We start from the raw sequence: 15,512 nt of genomic DNA, 5'->3' as shown, positions 1-15,512 counted from the left end.
TTGCTACCACCTGTGTGTTTGCTGGATGGGTGTCCACACAGGCTGCCTGGGCCCCCAGGTGCAGGGATGAGTAAGGAGGTCAAGTTGGGAGATAGCCCCCTGGGTCTCCAGGATGGGGGGGCTGAGAGGGGGGGGGCAGCGCTTAGGCTCCAGGAGGGGAACAAAGGCTGGGGACTGGGTCAGTCTGTGGGCTGCATGACAACAAGGGAGAGGGGTGACTCCATTCATAACTTGGGAACCAACTGTCCCTCCTCCCCTCCTGCCAGGGCTGGCACAAAGTTCTCACCCGCCCCTGCTTCTAGGGTTGGGCTGCTGTCTCCTCGGCAGCCTCTCACCAAGGATTATGGGATTTAAATGTCTGATTTAGCAAGCCTGAGCCTCCCGGGTAGCCATCTGCTCTACAGAAAAGGGGCAGGGTACCTGGGTCCCCAAGGGGAAGGGAGTGGGTGCTACTGGATGAATAGAAAGACCAGTGGAGTCCTGTCATATGGGGTCCCAGGGAACTAGGGGCAGCTAAGGTGAGAGTTGGGGCTTTCCCAGCATCCTCTCATCCTGGGCCTGGTGCCAGGCAGTTGAATGAATTGAAGCTTTACACTCTGCCAGGAAAACCTTTGAAAGGGCTTCTTGGGCTAGGGAGGACAGTCAGGGTTGGGGAGCCCAGCATCTCCTGCCTGCCCTGTTGTTTAGTGCTGCTGACTCCTAGGGAGGGGGTGCTGGGGGCCAGGCTTTCCCCATTGGAGGCTATGTCTTGAGCCAGTGCCCACAGGGATAACAAGTCAGTAGGCACATGGCTTGGCCTCTTGCCTCTTCCCTGGTGGTGGAGCGAGGGGTCTAAAGTACAGAGAGACCTTGGAGCCACCATCTATAACCTATAGATCAGTGCCTATGGGGGTTTGCCTTGCCCATGTCCCAGACACTTAGGAAGACACCTATCCTCAACACCACCATTTTTCTTGCTCACTAGGAAATGAATATCAACTGCTCTTCCAAGAGACCCAGCTTCACTTCTTTGGGATAATAACTTTATTCATTCATTGGTGGTGCTGGGAATCAAACCCAGGGCCTTGCACATGATAGGCAAGTGCTCTACCACTGGGATACACAACCCCAGCCCCAGATACTTTAATTTTGTCTTTTTCCCCAACCTACTAGGCAAACCAGAACTCCTGAAACTCAGTTCTTACTCCTTTGAGAAGCAAAGGACACTTAGAAACTTCATTGTTCCTTTTTTCTCCAGCTTTATTGGGAGGTACAATTGACCCCAAAATAGGTACACTTGAGCATGGCATGCTAATGCTCACCTGTAGTCCAGACACTCAGGAGGCTGAAGTGGAAAGATCTCTTGAGCCCAGGAGTCAACATGTACACATCATAAGATGATTACTGCAATTAATACAGCTCTCACCATGCAGTTACCATTTGTGTGTATGTGGGCAATAAGGACACAAGATCTACTCTGCAAATTTCTGCTAAACAGAAAAGTTGTCTTTTTTTCCTTTTCTGTGCTGGGAATTGCATGGATCAAAACCTAGCCTTGTACATAGTTGGCATGTTCCTCTAGACTGTGTCCTTAGCTGTTTTTTACTGTTGTACTGCAAAAAGCCGATCCGTTCTGGCTCCATAGATTCCTTCTTTGTGAGCTGTGTGAACTTCCATGAGACATAGACCTCTCTGGTTCCACTTATTGCCATCTTTCCTTCTGGTTGTAGTCATATCATCTTTCCATCTACTCAGTGGGTTTTCACCTGTGCCTTACTCTACCAAACAGTGAGGACCTGTGGGCAACTCTGCCCTGCAGCTGAAAGAGCCCTTATCCAACTGAGATCTGGAATCAAATCTTGCAGTTTCCTCCTGGCTCTAATCCAAGTTTGCATTTTTATGTCAATATGTCCCTTTTTCTTTTCAGCAGGGCAGGGGAGTGTGGGAATTGAAACCAGGTCCTTGAGTGTGCACTATCCCTCTATCCCCCATTCTATTTTTTAATTTAGAAAACTTTACTAATTTCAGTAACTCAGGTGCCCAGATCTATAAGTGATACTCTGGGAAAATAGAGCCTTAAATGCTTTCATTGTTAAAAGGAAAGAAAGGAAACAGCTGGTGGCCCATACCTATAATCCAGCTACTCTGTGGGGCTGAGGCAGGGTTCTAAGTTCCAGGCCAGCCTGGGCATCTCAGCTAGATCCTGTCTTAAAATAAAAATGAAGTGTTGAAGAGGGAAAAAATAAAGCGTTGAAGAGGGCTGGGATTGTGGCAAAGTACTTACCTAGCATGTGTGAGACACTGGGTTTGATTCTCAGCACTGCATATAAATAAAGTAAAGGTCCCTCAATGACTAAAAAAAAAAAAATTAAAAAACAAAACAAAACAAAAACGTTTTGAGGGTATAGCTCAATGGTAGAGCATCCCTGGTTCAATTCTCAGTACCATCAAAAAAATAAAAATTTTGCTGAGGGCTGGGAATGTAGGCTCAGTGGTAGAGCACTTGCCTAGCATGAATGAGGCCCCAGGTTCCATCCCTGTCATAAGGGGGAAGAAAATTATGCTGACTTCATTAATATTAAAAACTTTATGAAGATACTAAAAGATGAGAAACCAAATTCATTTATAAATATAGATGGAAGATTCTAAAATATTTTCAGAATAGTGAATTTTTAAAATGTTATAACAATAATTTATTTGAGGAGCACAGAATTGGTTTAATAGAGAATCTATCAATGTAATTAATTATATTAACAAAGAAAAAATTTATATGATCATATCAACAGATGCTGAAAGGAATTTCATTAAATTTCAGCAGCCATTCCTTAAAAAAAAAAACACTTTAATTAAAACATAATGGACTGGTATTAGAATACCAATAAGTAGGTACTATCCTAAATAATTAAACACTAAGATAATTTCAATTAAAATGGAAATTAAACCACTGGTTTAAAAAAAAAGGGGGGGGGCTAGTGATGTGGCTCAAGCGGTAGCGCGCTTGCCTGGCATGCGTGCAGCCCAGGTTCCATCCTCAGCACCACATACAAACAAAGATGTTGTGTCCGCCGAAAACTAAAAAATAAATATTAAAAATTCTGTCTCAAAAAAAAAAAAAAAAAAACTGCCATTTGGTGGGGGAAGGGGAGGCTTGCTGGGGATTGAACCCGGGTCTTTACACACGTTAAGCATGTGTGTTCTACCACTAAACTATATCACCATCCAAAGTTTCAAATTTAAAGAAAATAATAAATGCCTAGTAGTTGTTTAAAAAGCAGGATGGGGGTGCTGGGGTTGTGGCTCAGCAGTAGAGCTCTTGTTAGCACATGCAAGGCCCTGGCTTCCATCCTCAGCACCACTATAAATAAATAAAATAAGGAGGTATTGTTTCCAACTACCACTAAAAACTATTTTTAAGAAAAAAAAAAAAAAAAAACAGGATGGGAGGCTGGGGATATAGCTCAGTTGGTAGTGTGCTTACATTGCATGCAACAGGCCCTGGGTTTAATCCCAGCATCACCAAAAAAAAAAAAAAAACAGAATGGGATTATGGGTATGGCAGTGGTAGAGGGCTTGCCTAGCATGCAGGAAGTGCACACCTGATTCCCAGCAACACATCAAAAAAAAAAAGGAGGGGGGGGGAAGGCCCTATTTCCTTGACAGGTACCAGAAAACATCTATAAAATTCCAGAAATCAGCCAGGTGCAGTGGCACACTCCTAGTCCCAGCTACTTGGGACACATTAAGACAGGAGGATTCCAGGTCTGAGGCCAGCCTGGGTAAAAAAAAAAAAAAAAAAAAAAAAAAAAAAAAAAAGCTCTGGAGATATAGCTCAGAGATAGAAGACTCTAGGTTCAATCCCCAGTTCCTGGGGTGCGGGGTAGGAAGTCCTCCTGTAATCAGATCACTATGTCTTGGCTTATGGATTGGTAGACAAGCCAGGGGAAGTAACGAGTTCAGATCACTGCACATAGGAACATCATTATATGATCAAAGTTGACATTTCAACTCAATGTGAATAAATTATAGTCGTTGTTTTCAAATAAAGTTAGCACAACTAGAAAAATAAAAATAATATTGGGCCAAGTACAGTGGTCAATGTCTGTAATCCCAGAAGCTCTGGAGGCTGAGGCATAATTACAAGTCCAAAACCAGCCTCAGAAACTTAGCAAGCCCCTAAACAACTTAGTGAGACTCTGTCTCTAAGATTAAAATAAATAAATAAATAAATAAATAAATAAATAAATAAATAAATAAGAGCTGGGGGTGTGGTTAAGTGCTCCTGATTACCAAAAAAAAAAAAAAAAAAAAAAAAGGGCACAGTGATTCACAACTATAATCCTCACAACTCTGAAGGCTGAAGCAGGAGGATCACAAGGTCCTCTTGGCAATTTAACAAGACTTCTCAACACACAAAAAAGGGACTGGGGGTGGGAGGCTGGGCACTTTGACCCACTCCTATAATCCCAGTGGTTCAGGAGGCTGAGAAAGGAGGATCATGAGTTCAAAGTCAGCCTCAGCAATGGCAAGGCACTAAGCAACTTAATGAGACCCTGTATCTAAATAAAATACAAAATAGGGCTGGGAATGTGGCTCAGTGGTCCAAAGCTCAAGTTCAATCCCCGGTACACCCCACAAAAAAAGGACTGGGGGTGTAGCACAGTGATAGAGCACCCCTGAGTTAAATCTCAGTCACTTAAGGGGAAAACCTGTGTATGCATTAAAGTTGTTGTTCAAAGTAAATACTAAGACCAACTTGTTGCAAAAACAAAAAGCAAAAAACAAGCCCCACAAAGAAAATAAAAATTAGCTATCAACACATTCCCTCCCCCATAACCACAATAAACATTGTATATATCCATTCATCTTTTGTTTTATATGCACTGTGTGTGTGTGTGTGTGTGTGTGTGTGTGTGTGTGTGTGTGTACATAAAATTAGGACCCTATAGTTCCAATCTCTTTTGATTTTGAAATCTCTTTCTCCTGGTCAATTTTTCCCACCTGTCTCTGAACTTGTGGATACTCTTCTCTGCCAAACTATTCCATCCTTTTAAACTCCAGTTTCAAGCTGCTTCCTCTAAGAAACCTTCCCTTCAAAGCCCCCAACAGAAAGTGTGGACCACTCTTAATTTTGTCATTACCAATTCTGTGACCTTCCTTGAAGCACATCGGGGTCTACCGTGTATGAAAGTTTCTCCTGTGCTCTTCACCTCCCCCATTAAACTAGGGAACTCCTTTGGGACAGGGAGTCTGCCTCTTTCATAAGTATGTCCTATGGTGCCTAGAATGCATACAGTAGCTTTATAAGTCTCTCTGTACAAGAGAATGTAGGCTTCCTTTCCTCTTGAGTGATCTCAAGATAGTGTGTATTAAATTAGTTGAAGGTGAAGAGGTTGGATGCTTGGACACTGGAAGGAAGGAGTCAAAGCTGGGAGCAGCCATTAAAACCGGCATAACCCTTGGGATCACCCAAATCCACCCTCTACTCACCTCCCAGGGTGGTTCTAAATGATCAGAAAGGAAAAGCCTGCACACAGGGCTCCGTGTATGATATATATTTATATATATAATTGCTCTTATTTTATTGTACTTTATCCTCTTTTTACAGTAGATCTGACACAGGCATTAAATAACTGCAGAGACCATTGGGGAGGAGGAGGGGTGCAGGAAAACATGGGGACCCAAAAGGAAGAGAGAGATCCAGGGAAAGGAAAACTCCACTTGTGGGTGGAGTGTAGAGGCTGCAGCATTAATAAAGAAAAGGAAAGTTAGAGACGGTGGGGAAGAGAAGGGAAACCAGAGGAGAAGGAGTTAAAAATGCCTCTCTAACTAAGGAATACTCAGAGCAGGAGGCCCCTCATTTAACATTCTATGGGCATTATGGGTTTTTTAAAAAAGGCAAACGGGTCTGAAGGAGAAGGAGCCAAGAAATTCAGAGCCTAGATTGAGGGGAGTATTTGAAACTTTCAGGCTGGCATGCAAAGGGAGGGTTGTGGTCAGCCCATAACTTGTTAGGAAAAGCCAGAGAGAGGATGGTGGGGGCAGCTCTGGGCTCAGGGGAAGGAGGTGGACTAGTCCCCCCAGCCAGCTGACATTTCTAAGGTGGCCACTGGGGATGGAGCCAAGATGGCTGCCCCTCCCCCAGAGCTCCCTGGGAAATAGAACTTGAAGGATATTCTGGGAAGGCAAATGGGGGAAGGGAGCTATCGGTAAAAAACAAAGTGGATATTCAGCCTAGGTCAAGCGGGCTTCTCTGAGTAGTAGCTATTTGGATAACAGGAGGGATCAGGAAGGAATTGGAATCAGGGACCACTACAGAATTTTCTAGAAGAATCAACATGGACTCCTCTCTCAGTTCCTCATTTGCTGGCTCATGGAGTCACCATGAGATGAAGCAGGATATGCCATGAAAGAGGGAAAAGGCCACAGAACCAACTTGTCCTTAATTACAAATGGCTGCCTTTTAGAGGAGGGAATAAGGATAGGCAGGAGGAGAGGAAAGACCTGCTGGAGGAACCAGAAAAGTCAAAGCTACCAAGACAGCAACTGTAGAGATAGGAAACAAGGATGCAAGAGAGAAGGGTACAAGAGCTAGAGCTTGGGAACGGGAGAAAGGAGTACCATGTTCATTTCTGTGAAGGAAAGGGCTGAAATGAGATGTGTGTGTGTGTGTGTGTGTGTGTGTGTGTGTAAGTAGGCATTTTCTATGCTCTCAGGGAATGAGGGCAGAAGTGGGAGCTCACAACTAACCCAGAATTAGAAAGACTCCTAACTTCTCTGTGGTCATCTTGGTAGTCAATCTATTTGTCTCTGACTGAGCTAAGTGTAGGTGGCTCAAAAGATGGTGGACAATGTGTATAGTCAGGGAATCACAGTGGACATCAGGTTGGGTTGAAAAGTCAAGGAAAAGGGGGTGAGGCTCAGACAAGTCATAGCTCTGTTATAAAAAATACCTTTGGGGGCGAGGGAGGGATCAGGCAGGGTCAGGGACATTCCAGAAGCATCCACAGGAGAAGTGGGGGCAGGAGGAAGAGGGACCTCAGGTTTTGTTGATGCGGAGTTTGAAGGCCACACGGCCAGCAAACTTGTCTCGCTCATCATCTGTGGCGATGTTGGCAGCATTGATGCGGCATTCCACATTCACCTCCACGTTGGGGGTCACATTCAGGAATTTCACAGCCACCAGGGGCTGTGTGTAGTTCACCTGGGTCAGAAGAGGAAAGTTGCAGATCTAATCCTAGGACAGCTCAGCCTCCTTCCCCAAAACCCCATAGCATCCCCTCAAAGGAGCCATCATCCCAGGCTCCCATGGGACTTACATGGAACTTTTTGCCATAGTAGGGGAAGTACATGAGGTCAATGTGGCCATTGGCAGGGAACATGACAAAGTGACCAAGATTCTCAGCATCTTCATTTCGCTGTAGAGTGCAGGAAAGTAGGGAGTGAGCATGTTAGAAGTGGCAGACACCCAGAAGTTCACTAGATTTCTCTTTGTATTTCCTCACCCCAAATTATTCCTATCTTGAATCTGTTTCTTAAGTTGTGCATTTGTGTGTGGTGTGTCTGTATAACTATACAAGGGGATAGCCTGTCTCTCATCAAACAGGGAACTCCTGAAGGATGCTAATGACACCAAAACTTCCTACTCCACTACTGCCCCAAGTTCTTACCCCATCCTTGGGAATCGGTTTCTGGAGCAGAGCCAAGAGAGAACAAATAAACAATAAGGGTTCAGTAGGAAGAAAAGAAAAGGCTAATGGAGAAGGACAAGTTTCTGGAGAGGTTAGTGGGGACAACAGGGTTCCAAGGAGAACTTAATGGTGGTAGCAGACAGTTCTAACAGATTAGCAGCTACCAGATACCTAAAGGGAACTCAGATGGGAGGGAGAGCAGGAGAAATAGACAATCTGGAAATAAAGGAGAAGACAGAAAGCTCAGGAGGAGAAGCCAGAGGCCAAGGCATTGATGAAGGAGGGGATGGGTCTATCCTCAGGAGACCTAGGTTCTGCATCCTAGAGAGAAGCTAGAGGAGTTGAGAATCCCTTAGTGTTAAAGTCACACTGGAGCCCACTCTTACCCCCTTGTCCCTGTAGTGTTGGGGCCTCTTGGAGCAAAAAAAAAATGGTAATAGAAGGATAAATTACTCGGAAACCAGGAAGGACAAACAGGTGGACGGATGGATAAGGTCCACAAACTCACCTTCCCAGCACAAGTAACATTCATGCTCTGGTTTGCGCCTGCATAGAAGTTGATCACCTGGAATGAGAAACGAGGGTGGTGAGAGTTGGAGGAAGTCCCCTTACAGGCATCCAACTTTAGAGCTTAGCCTCTAAAAACCCCACCTCTCTTGTCCTTTTAGCTATTCAAACAACAAAAAATCTCTCTAGGGCTGGGGTTGTGGCTCAGTGGTAGAGCACTTGCCTAGCACGTGTGTGGCACTGGGTTCGATCCTCAGCACCACATAAAAATAAATTAAATAAAGGTATTGTGTCCATCTACAACTAAAAAATAAAAAATAAAAATCTCTCTGATTTCCATTAACCCCACTGAAAGGATACAACAGTCAACAGGTGGTGGCCCCAGCTCCCTCCTCCAATTTCCCTGGGGACCAAGGCCATGGGTACCCGGTTCATCTTGATGAAGACACAGGGCTGCCCAGTGCTGTAACCATAGTGGGTAGGGTCCCCGATGCCAGAGCAGTTGCCCAGCTGGGTCCGGTTGAATTGGCAGGCACGTTTCGGGTAGTTGAGGACCCCATTATCTGGCTGCTCGTAATAGCGCCCAGGGCGGCAGACATCATTCTTTTGGGCTTGGATGGAGTCGTTGTAAGCTAAGGAGTGGGAGGGAGAGAGTCACAGGCCTAATGTTCTACTTCCAGGGTCCCCAATCCCCTTGCCCAAGGTTATATACTGGCACATAGCCAGCCACACACTCACGCTCCAAGAACTTGTTGAGCTTCTGAACATGCTGATCCCAACTTTCAGTGTCACTGACGTTGACAATGACATCAAGGTTCTCAGTCTTGGGGCGAATCATCAAGCCTATAGCCAACACGAGCAGGAAGAGGAGTATATAAAAGTGAGAGGCCACACAGTGGAAAGAAAACTTGGGGAACCCCAGGGTGAAGGAGGGGATAGAGATCTGAGATGGTCTTCCTGTGAGTTTCTCCCAACCCCCAGATCACATCGCTTCTAGCTGCATGATATAGGAAGGAAGGCAGATTTCAAGAATTTCCCAGCACATGGTGATTGGGTCATCAGAACCAGTCTCCTGAAAAGAACTGTGAGTTCCTTTTGAAGCTTTGGGGGCACAATGGCTGTTAGAGTGGCTGATAGGGGGAACCTCATCACTCACCCGGTGTGGCCAGTCGATCCTGGTACTTGGGGGTATGGTCAGAGACAGTCTGCAGCATCACCCACATGGTGAGGGTGAACATGGCCGTAAGGAAGCCATAGAAGACAAGGTAGAAGAGGAGGATGAAGGCTAGGACAAAGGAAATAGCAGATTCTAAGTCTCCCATCATGATCTCACCTAGCCTCATTTACCATTTTTCCCACTCACATGTTCTGCCCTGAGTTGGGCTGCTGAGCCACAGGATGTCTTCGAGCCTACCCCGTGGTGCCAAATGAAACAAACTGGAAAAAGGCAGTGTGTCCAGCTTCCAGCCATGACTCCAAGCCTACTGCTGGTCCTAGGGCACAGTGAAGCCTGACCTTGCAGAGGCCACAATAAACCCTAACTTTCATTGCTGTGATAACCACAAGAAGAGGCCACTGTCATTTTGCCCCTAAATACACTTCCAACTTCTCAAACATGCAGGGTTCTGAAAAGGAACATTTTTTACCACTATTTTGGTACACATGCTCAAAGCTGTCTAGTGCAATGACTTTTAAAGCTGGCACTGGCCATTATTCACAGCTAAACTCTCACCACCCTGCAGAGCCTGGACCCTCAGGCTCAAAGAGCAAAATCTTTCTTTTGGCACACCACAGCATCCAAATCTTCAAAGCCGCTCCTGAAATAAAGGGTCTAACACTCTGGCTCAGCTACAAAGTGTCGGAGACAGCTGTCAGATCTTCAGCAGACACCCCACCCTCAACTCACACATGGAACTCTGGACAGAGACTGGGAGAAAACCTGGAATTCCCCTCAGTCTTCCCTTGACTCCATCTCTCTGTCTCTGCTCTCTCACAGCTTCGTGTAAGGACTTGTTGTTCCCACCACCCTTCCACCTCAGAAGACACTTCCTCTGTGAAGTCCTCAGATTGTCCCAGGATTCACAGATCTCTCACATCTCAGGGGCTGGACCTCAAGCTCCCTGAAGGCAAAGATTGCATTAGATTCTCCTCATGGGCCAGTAAAGCCCTAGATAGGTGGTCTGATGAGGACAGTGTCCAATCAGAGTGGATAAATTGTAAATTGTCACAGAATCCCTTGTGCTTGGACTCCCCAGCTTGACAATCCCTTTTAGAAGAATTTCACCTTCCATCTGCACCTGTGCCTATCACCAGACCCCTGACCTCATCAGGGTTCCTCCACATCCCCTGAGTCTTGCCATGGTAAGGGTGGGGAAGGTTCCCCAGGCCATTGGAGTTCCACAGACACCAGGACTGATGATGTATCCATTTCACCAGTGACCACTCCTCCCTCCACCATTGACATTTGAGCAGAATATACAGCCCTTAGTGTCGCCCCTTCCCCAGCAGCATCCTATCCACAAAGCAGCCACGAAGGCTCCAAACACCCAGTAGTGGGATATAGACAAACAACTTCCGCTGTGAAGAACCCTCCTACACCCCCCTCCCAGACCCGCCCCCTCATGAATGTTCCCAGGGTCCAGGGGTTGGGCTCCAGCTAAAAATAGACGGAGTTGGCTAGCTGGAGAGAGCTGGAGGGAGGGAAGGGGCACTCTTTGGAGGTTGGGGGTTGACGGTGTACTGTGACAAGCACAGAGCAGGAGCTCCGCGGCGCGGACACGCGCGCAGAGCTCGCGACCCCCCGCCCGAGGGGGCTCCGCAGGGGGCGGGAAAGCAGCAGTGACCTACTTTCTCCGCCTCCGCAGCGGCCAGCCGGGAAGATTAGACCGGTGATTCGGCCCCCTCCCAGTTCTGAGCCCGGCAGGGGGGCCGGACGCCAGGGACCCGGCGGGGGAGCTGGGGCCTCGCTGGCGGGACCCTGCACCCACGAGGCGTCGCCCGGCTGCCTCCCCCAGACCCCTCGTACCCCAGCTGGTCCCAGTGCGGCCCATGAACTGGTGCGTCCTCGGATTCCACACGAACTCCTTCCACTCCTCAACCACCTGCCCGCAGCTCTTCTTCTCTTTCTGGATGACCATCTTGGCCGCTCGGGGAGAGTCCCGAGGCGGGGCTGGGGGCTGCAGAGAAGCGGGGGCGACGCGCGCCGAAACCCTTCACGCACTGGCGCGCGGGAAGCGAAGGCGGAGGGGGCGAGGGAGACCCCCCTCAGATATGCAGCTGCTGTAAATTCCGGGGTGCACGGCCACGCGCTGCGGGGTGCTAGCAGCCCGGCGGAGGTGCACCGATCCTAGGCCCCCCGACTGCGATGAAAAGGCGGGCTGTCAGAGCAGGGGAGGATGACAAGGGGAAGTGGTGCGAATGCAGTTTCACCCCGCAAACCGTCTAGAAGCAAAACGAAAAGGGATGCAAGAACAGACGGCTACAAAACCCGAACGAAACGCAGAAAAAAGCGGGGCGCAAGGAGGCAGGGAAAGGTGGGGGAGGGGGCTGCCCCGAAATCCGAGATGCAAAGAGGCTGTGGAACGCGGCAGGTGGCGGTTCAAAGCTCCTCCGCCAAGCGGAGACCGCCGCACCACTGGTGGCCCAGCCGTGGGGGGTGGGGCGGGGACGCGCAGTTAAGGGACAGACTGGGATGGGGGTCCCCCAGGCGGAGGCTCCGCTCCTCAGCAGTGCGGGGCCCCCAGTCGCTGCGCGCGGTCTTTATACTCTGCGACTCCGAGGGTACCCGCCCTTTCCCACCCCCAGAAGCCCCGCCTCCTCGACGCTAGCCCAGGCGACCTCATGCATATGCAAATATGGAGAGGGATTGGGACTGCCCCCTGCCGCCTCTTCAGGACTAGGCGGTCTCTTCCCTCCCCCACCCTTGGACTGGAACCGGGTAGGGAAAAGGAATACAACTAGTGTCTGGATGGAGTGGAAGGGAAAATAACCCCAAAGCGACTCATAGGCGGAGAGGGGCTCCGCAGGGAGTTAGAAGGAGACCAAAACAGTGATGCTGCGGAAGACTCCAGGACACAGGGCAGAATGTTGAGAGGAATATATGGAGAGAGTAAGAGATCAAGAAAAATCAGAGTGAAGAGATCAACCGAGACGCTGGACCAGTTGGGATGTAAGCTAGACTAAGCCATCCAGAAATGGATAGAAGCCATCATAGTACACTTCCTCCTCCAGTCTCACAGTCTATTGTCCATTCCACCTGATTATGTGCATAGGGCCTTTTCCATCTTTCCCAAAGCTTTCCCAGTCCTAGCATTAACCTGAGACCCCAACCCTACAGCCAAGTCTCTGTTCCGTTAGCACCCCCCCACCCCATGTCTGATCTCTCCTCACTTGCCTATTTGGGTCAGCAAACATTTATTAAGCACCTACTAGAAGCAAAGTGCTGCTCTTAGCCCTGGAGAGGCCAAGAATTTTTAGACTGACATTGCAGCTTTCACAGAACTAGAGAGGCCCTTTCCAGTAGGAAAGACCTCTAAATACCACACCAGAATCATTATCTCAAGGCCAGGGTATGGCTCAATGATAGGGCACTTAAGTTACATGTGTGAAGCCCTGGATTTTTTCCCTACATAGCAGAATGCTTATCTCTGATTTTTTTTTTTTCTCATCTTTCTTCAAATATGTCACTTGTGGGGAGGTTTTCTTTTCTTTTCAACTCTCTAAATTCTTGACTCTAGTCCTCACTGTCTCACATCTTGACTTGTCAAACTCACTCCATTTAGTCCAGGCCACCTACCTGTTGGAAGACCTGCTCAGCTGCACAAGCATGAGCTCAGAATTGCTTGGTTTAATGTTCCACTGTTGCCAACTTGAAATTCTTAAGTTTTGGCTTTGAACTTGTGCTTTGTAAGTAAGGTCCCAGGGGATATTGGAATATTCATATGAGCAAAAGAGATAATATCACACACAGTCCACTTCAGATGCTCTATGAACATGGAATAATTCTGGTGGACCTAAGAGGAGTGGGAGTTGAACCAGACTCAAAGTATGTACAAGGCAAGTGTGTTTTATCTATAACTAAATAAGTGAGGGTGGGAGTTGACAGCCAAGAGACCCACTTCCCATTAGAAGCAGAACTTATTTGAACACAGAAAGATAATGATGGATTCCAGGAGACATTGGTGATCTGGTGATCAAAGCATCAAATCATAGCCTTTCTTTTCTTTTTTTTTTTAATACCTTCATTTATTTCTTTTTATGTGGTACTGAGGATCAAACGCAGGACCTCACATATGCTAGGCAAGCACTCTACCACTGAGCCACGATCCCAACCCAAGTCATATCCTTTCTTAATCATATTATGCCCCTATATTGGCCACTTGGGCTGGCAGTAATGATGTCAAAGAAAAAAGAGAGCTAGGCAACCCATAGTTCCTTTTGTTTTCAGTCCTTCCTTATTTAGCAGGAAGTTGAAGGTAGAAAAATGTTAATTTTCAAAATTTACACATCAAATAGGCAAAGAAAAAACACCATGATAAGTCACTGTGGAAGAAAGAAAAATATTTTGCCTTGGTTCTTCTAACAGTACTGGGACTTTTTAAGCATAGGACTTCATATTTTCTTTCTTTTTCTTTTCTTTTCTTTTTTTTTTTTTTTTTTTTTTTTTTTTTTTTTTTTTTTTTTTTTTTTTTACTCACCAGTACAAAAACCCAGGGGTGCTTACACCACATTCACATACCCTGAGACCCCAGCCCTATAGCTAGGTCTGCTTAGGGTGTCTGCCTAAGCCACATCCCCAAATCCCCAACTCTCCCTGCTTTTTTTTTTTTTTTTTTTTTTTTTTAATGACAGGGTCTTTCTAAGTTGCTTAGGGTTTTGCTAAATTGCTAAGGCAGGCTTGGAACTTGCCATCCTACTGTCTCAGCCTCCTGAATCACTGGGATTACAGGCGTGTACCTCCATTCTTCCTGGCCACATTTTCATTTTGAACTGTGTTCTGCAAATTATGCAGCTAGTCCTTCTTCAATTTATTCTGCAGCTGATTCTGGATTAATTTTCTCAAACTACAGTTTTAATTAGGCTACTCCTGATTCTTTAGTCTAACATGGAGGGTGCTCCACAATCTATACCCAGCTTGGGTCCCTAACCTCCATTCTCACTCATCCCCCAACTAGTCCTCTACTGGAGCTGAATTGACCCCTCCCTGAACAGACTGTCTTACCCCCAACTTCACACCTTTGTCCATTTTATTTCCTCATCCTAGAAGACTGCCAGCCATTCTGAGGCCACTCCCAGCCCCCCGACCATTCATTCAATGCATATCTAATGAGCATTTGCCTAGAGTCAACATTATTCTGGTCCCTGTGTTCCTGACAGCCCCTTCCTGTAAACAATAAAAGTAAACAAACAAAACAATGTAAATATTATGCAACATAATAAAACATGGTGATAATAAAACAGGTATCAGATAAATAAAGCAGGAACCAGAGGGCTGGAGATATAACTCAGTGATAAGAGTGCTTGCCTAGCATGCATGAAGGCCTGTGTTCAATCCTCAATACTGAAAAAAAAAAAAAAAGGTACCAGAAGGCACCTGGTTGGTCAGATATAGCCTTATGAGGAGGTAACTTTTTTTTTTTTTTTTTTTTTTTGGTTCTTGGAATTGAACCCAGGGGTGCTTAACCACTGAGCAACATCTCCAGTCCTTTTTATTTATGTTTTTTGGGGGGCGGGGGCTACTGGGGATTGAACTCAGGGACACTCAACCACTGAGCCATATCCTCAGCCCTATTTTGTAATTTATTTAGAAACAGGTTCTCACTGAATGCTTAGTGCCTCTCTGTTGCTGGGGCTGGTTTTGAACCATGATCCTCCTGCCTCAGCCTCCTGAGCTGCTGGGATTACAGGTGTGCACCACCAACCCAGATCCCCAGCCCTTTTCAATATTTTATTTTATTTTTAAAATCTTATTTATTTTAGTTGTTGACGGACCTTTATGTTTTATTTATATGTGGTACTGAGAATCGAACCCAGTGCCTCACACATTCGAGGCAAGAGCTCTACCACTGAGCCACAACCCCAACCCCTTAATATTTTGAGTCAGGTACTTGCTAAGTTGCTCAGGGCCTCACTAAATTGCTGCGTCTGGCTTTGAACTCAGGATCCTCCTGCCTCAGCCTTCTGAGCCACTGGAATTACAGGCATGCACCACCACACTGGCAAGGAGGCAACTTTTAATGTGAGTCCTAAATGACCTAAAGGTGCCATGTGGAATAGGGTAACAAATTTCCAGAAAAAAGAGGGAAGTCCAAGTGCAAAAGCTGGCTTTAATGAAGGAAG

At 46.7% G+C, this 15,512-nt stretch overlaps 1 protein-coding gene across 1 annotated transcript; it reads right to left on the bottom strand.

The window, feature by feature from the left end:
- Positions 1-5,516: 5,516 nt before the first annotated feature.
- Positions 5,517-11,896, bottom strand: Atp1b2 (ATPase Na+/K+ transporting subunit beta 2). The gene is made up of 7 exons (XM_076869551.1): positions 11,200-11,896; positions 9,331-9,459; positions 8,913-9,017; positions 8,601-8,806; positions 8,176-8,232; positions 7,296-7,394; positions 5,517-7,180 (listed from the first exon to the last, which is right to left on the bottom strand). The coding sequence occupies exons 1-7, from the start codon at positions 11,309-11,311 to the stop codon at positions 7,016-7,018; spliced, it is 873 nt and encodes a 290-aa protein (XP_076725666.1). The 5' UTR covers positions 11,312-11,896; the 3' UTR covers positions 5,517-7,015.
- Positions 11,897-15,512: the final 3,616 nt, after the last annotated feature.

Source organism: Callospermophilus lateralis, chromosome 11 (assembly GCF_048772815.1).
Source record: "Callospermophilus lateralis isolate mCalLat2 chromosome 11, mCalLat2.hap1, whole genome shotgun sequence".
NCBI classification, from domain to species: Eukaryota; Metazoa; Chordata; class Mammalia; order Rodentia; family Sciuridae; genus Callospermophilus; species Callospermophilus lateralis.
This window is presented reverse-complemented; position numbering and strand designations above follow the sequence as displayed.

What these genes read in the sequence shown, in the direction of transcription:
- Atp1b2 (XM_076869551.1), bottom strand. Translation starts at nt 11,311, where the DNA reads ATGGTCATCCAGAAAGAGAAGAAGAGCTGCGGGCAGGTGGTTGAGGAG. An exon ending in CCGCACTGGGACCAGCTGGG is followed by an intron (nt 9,460 to 11,199) that starts GTACGAGGGGTC and finishes CCTTTGTCCTAG; the next exon opens with CCTTCATCCTCCTCTTCTAC. An exon ending in ACTATGGCAAAAAGTTCCAT is followed by an intron (nt 7,181 to 7,295) that starts GTAAGTCCCATG and finishes CTTCTGACCCAG; the next exon opens with GTGAACTACACACAGCCCCT.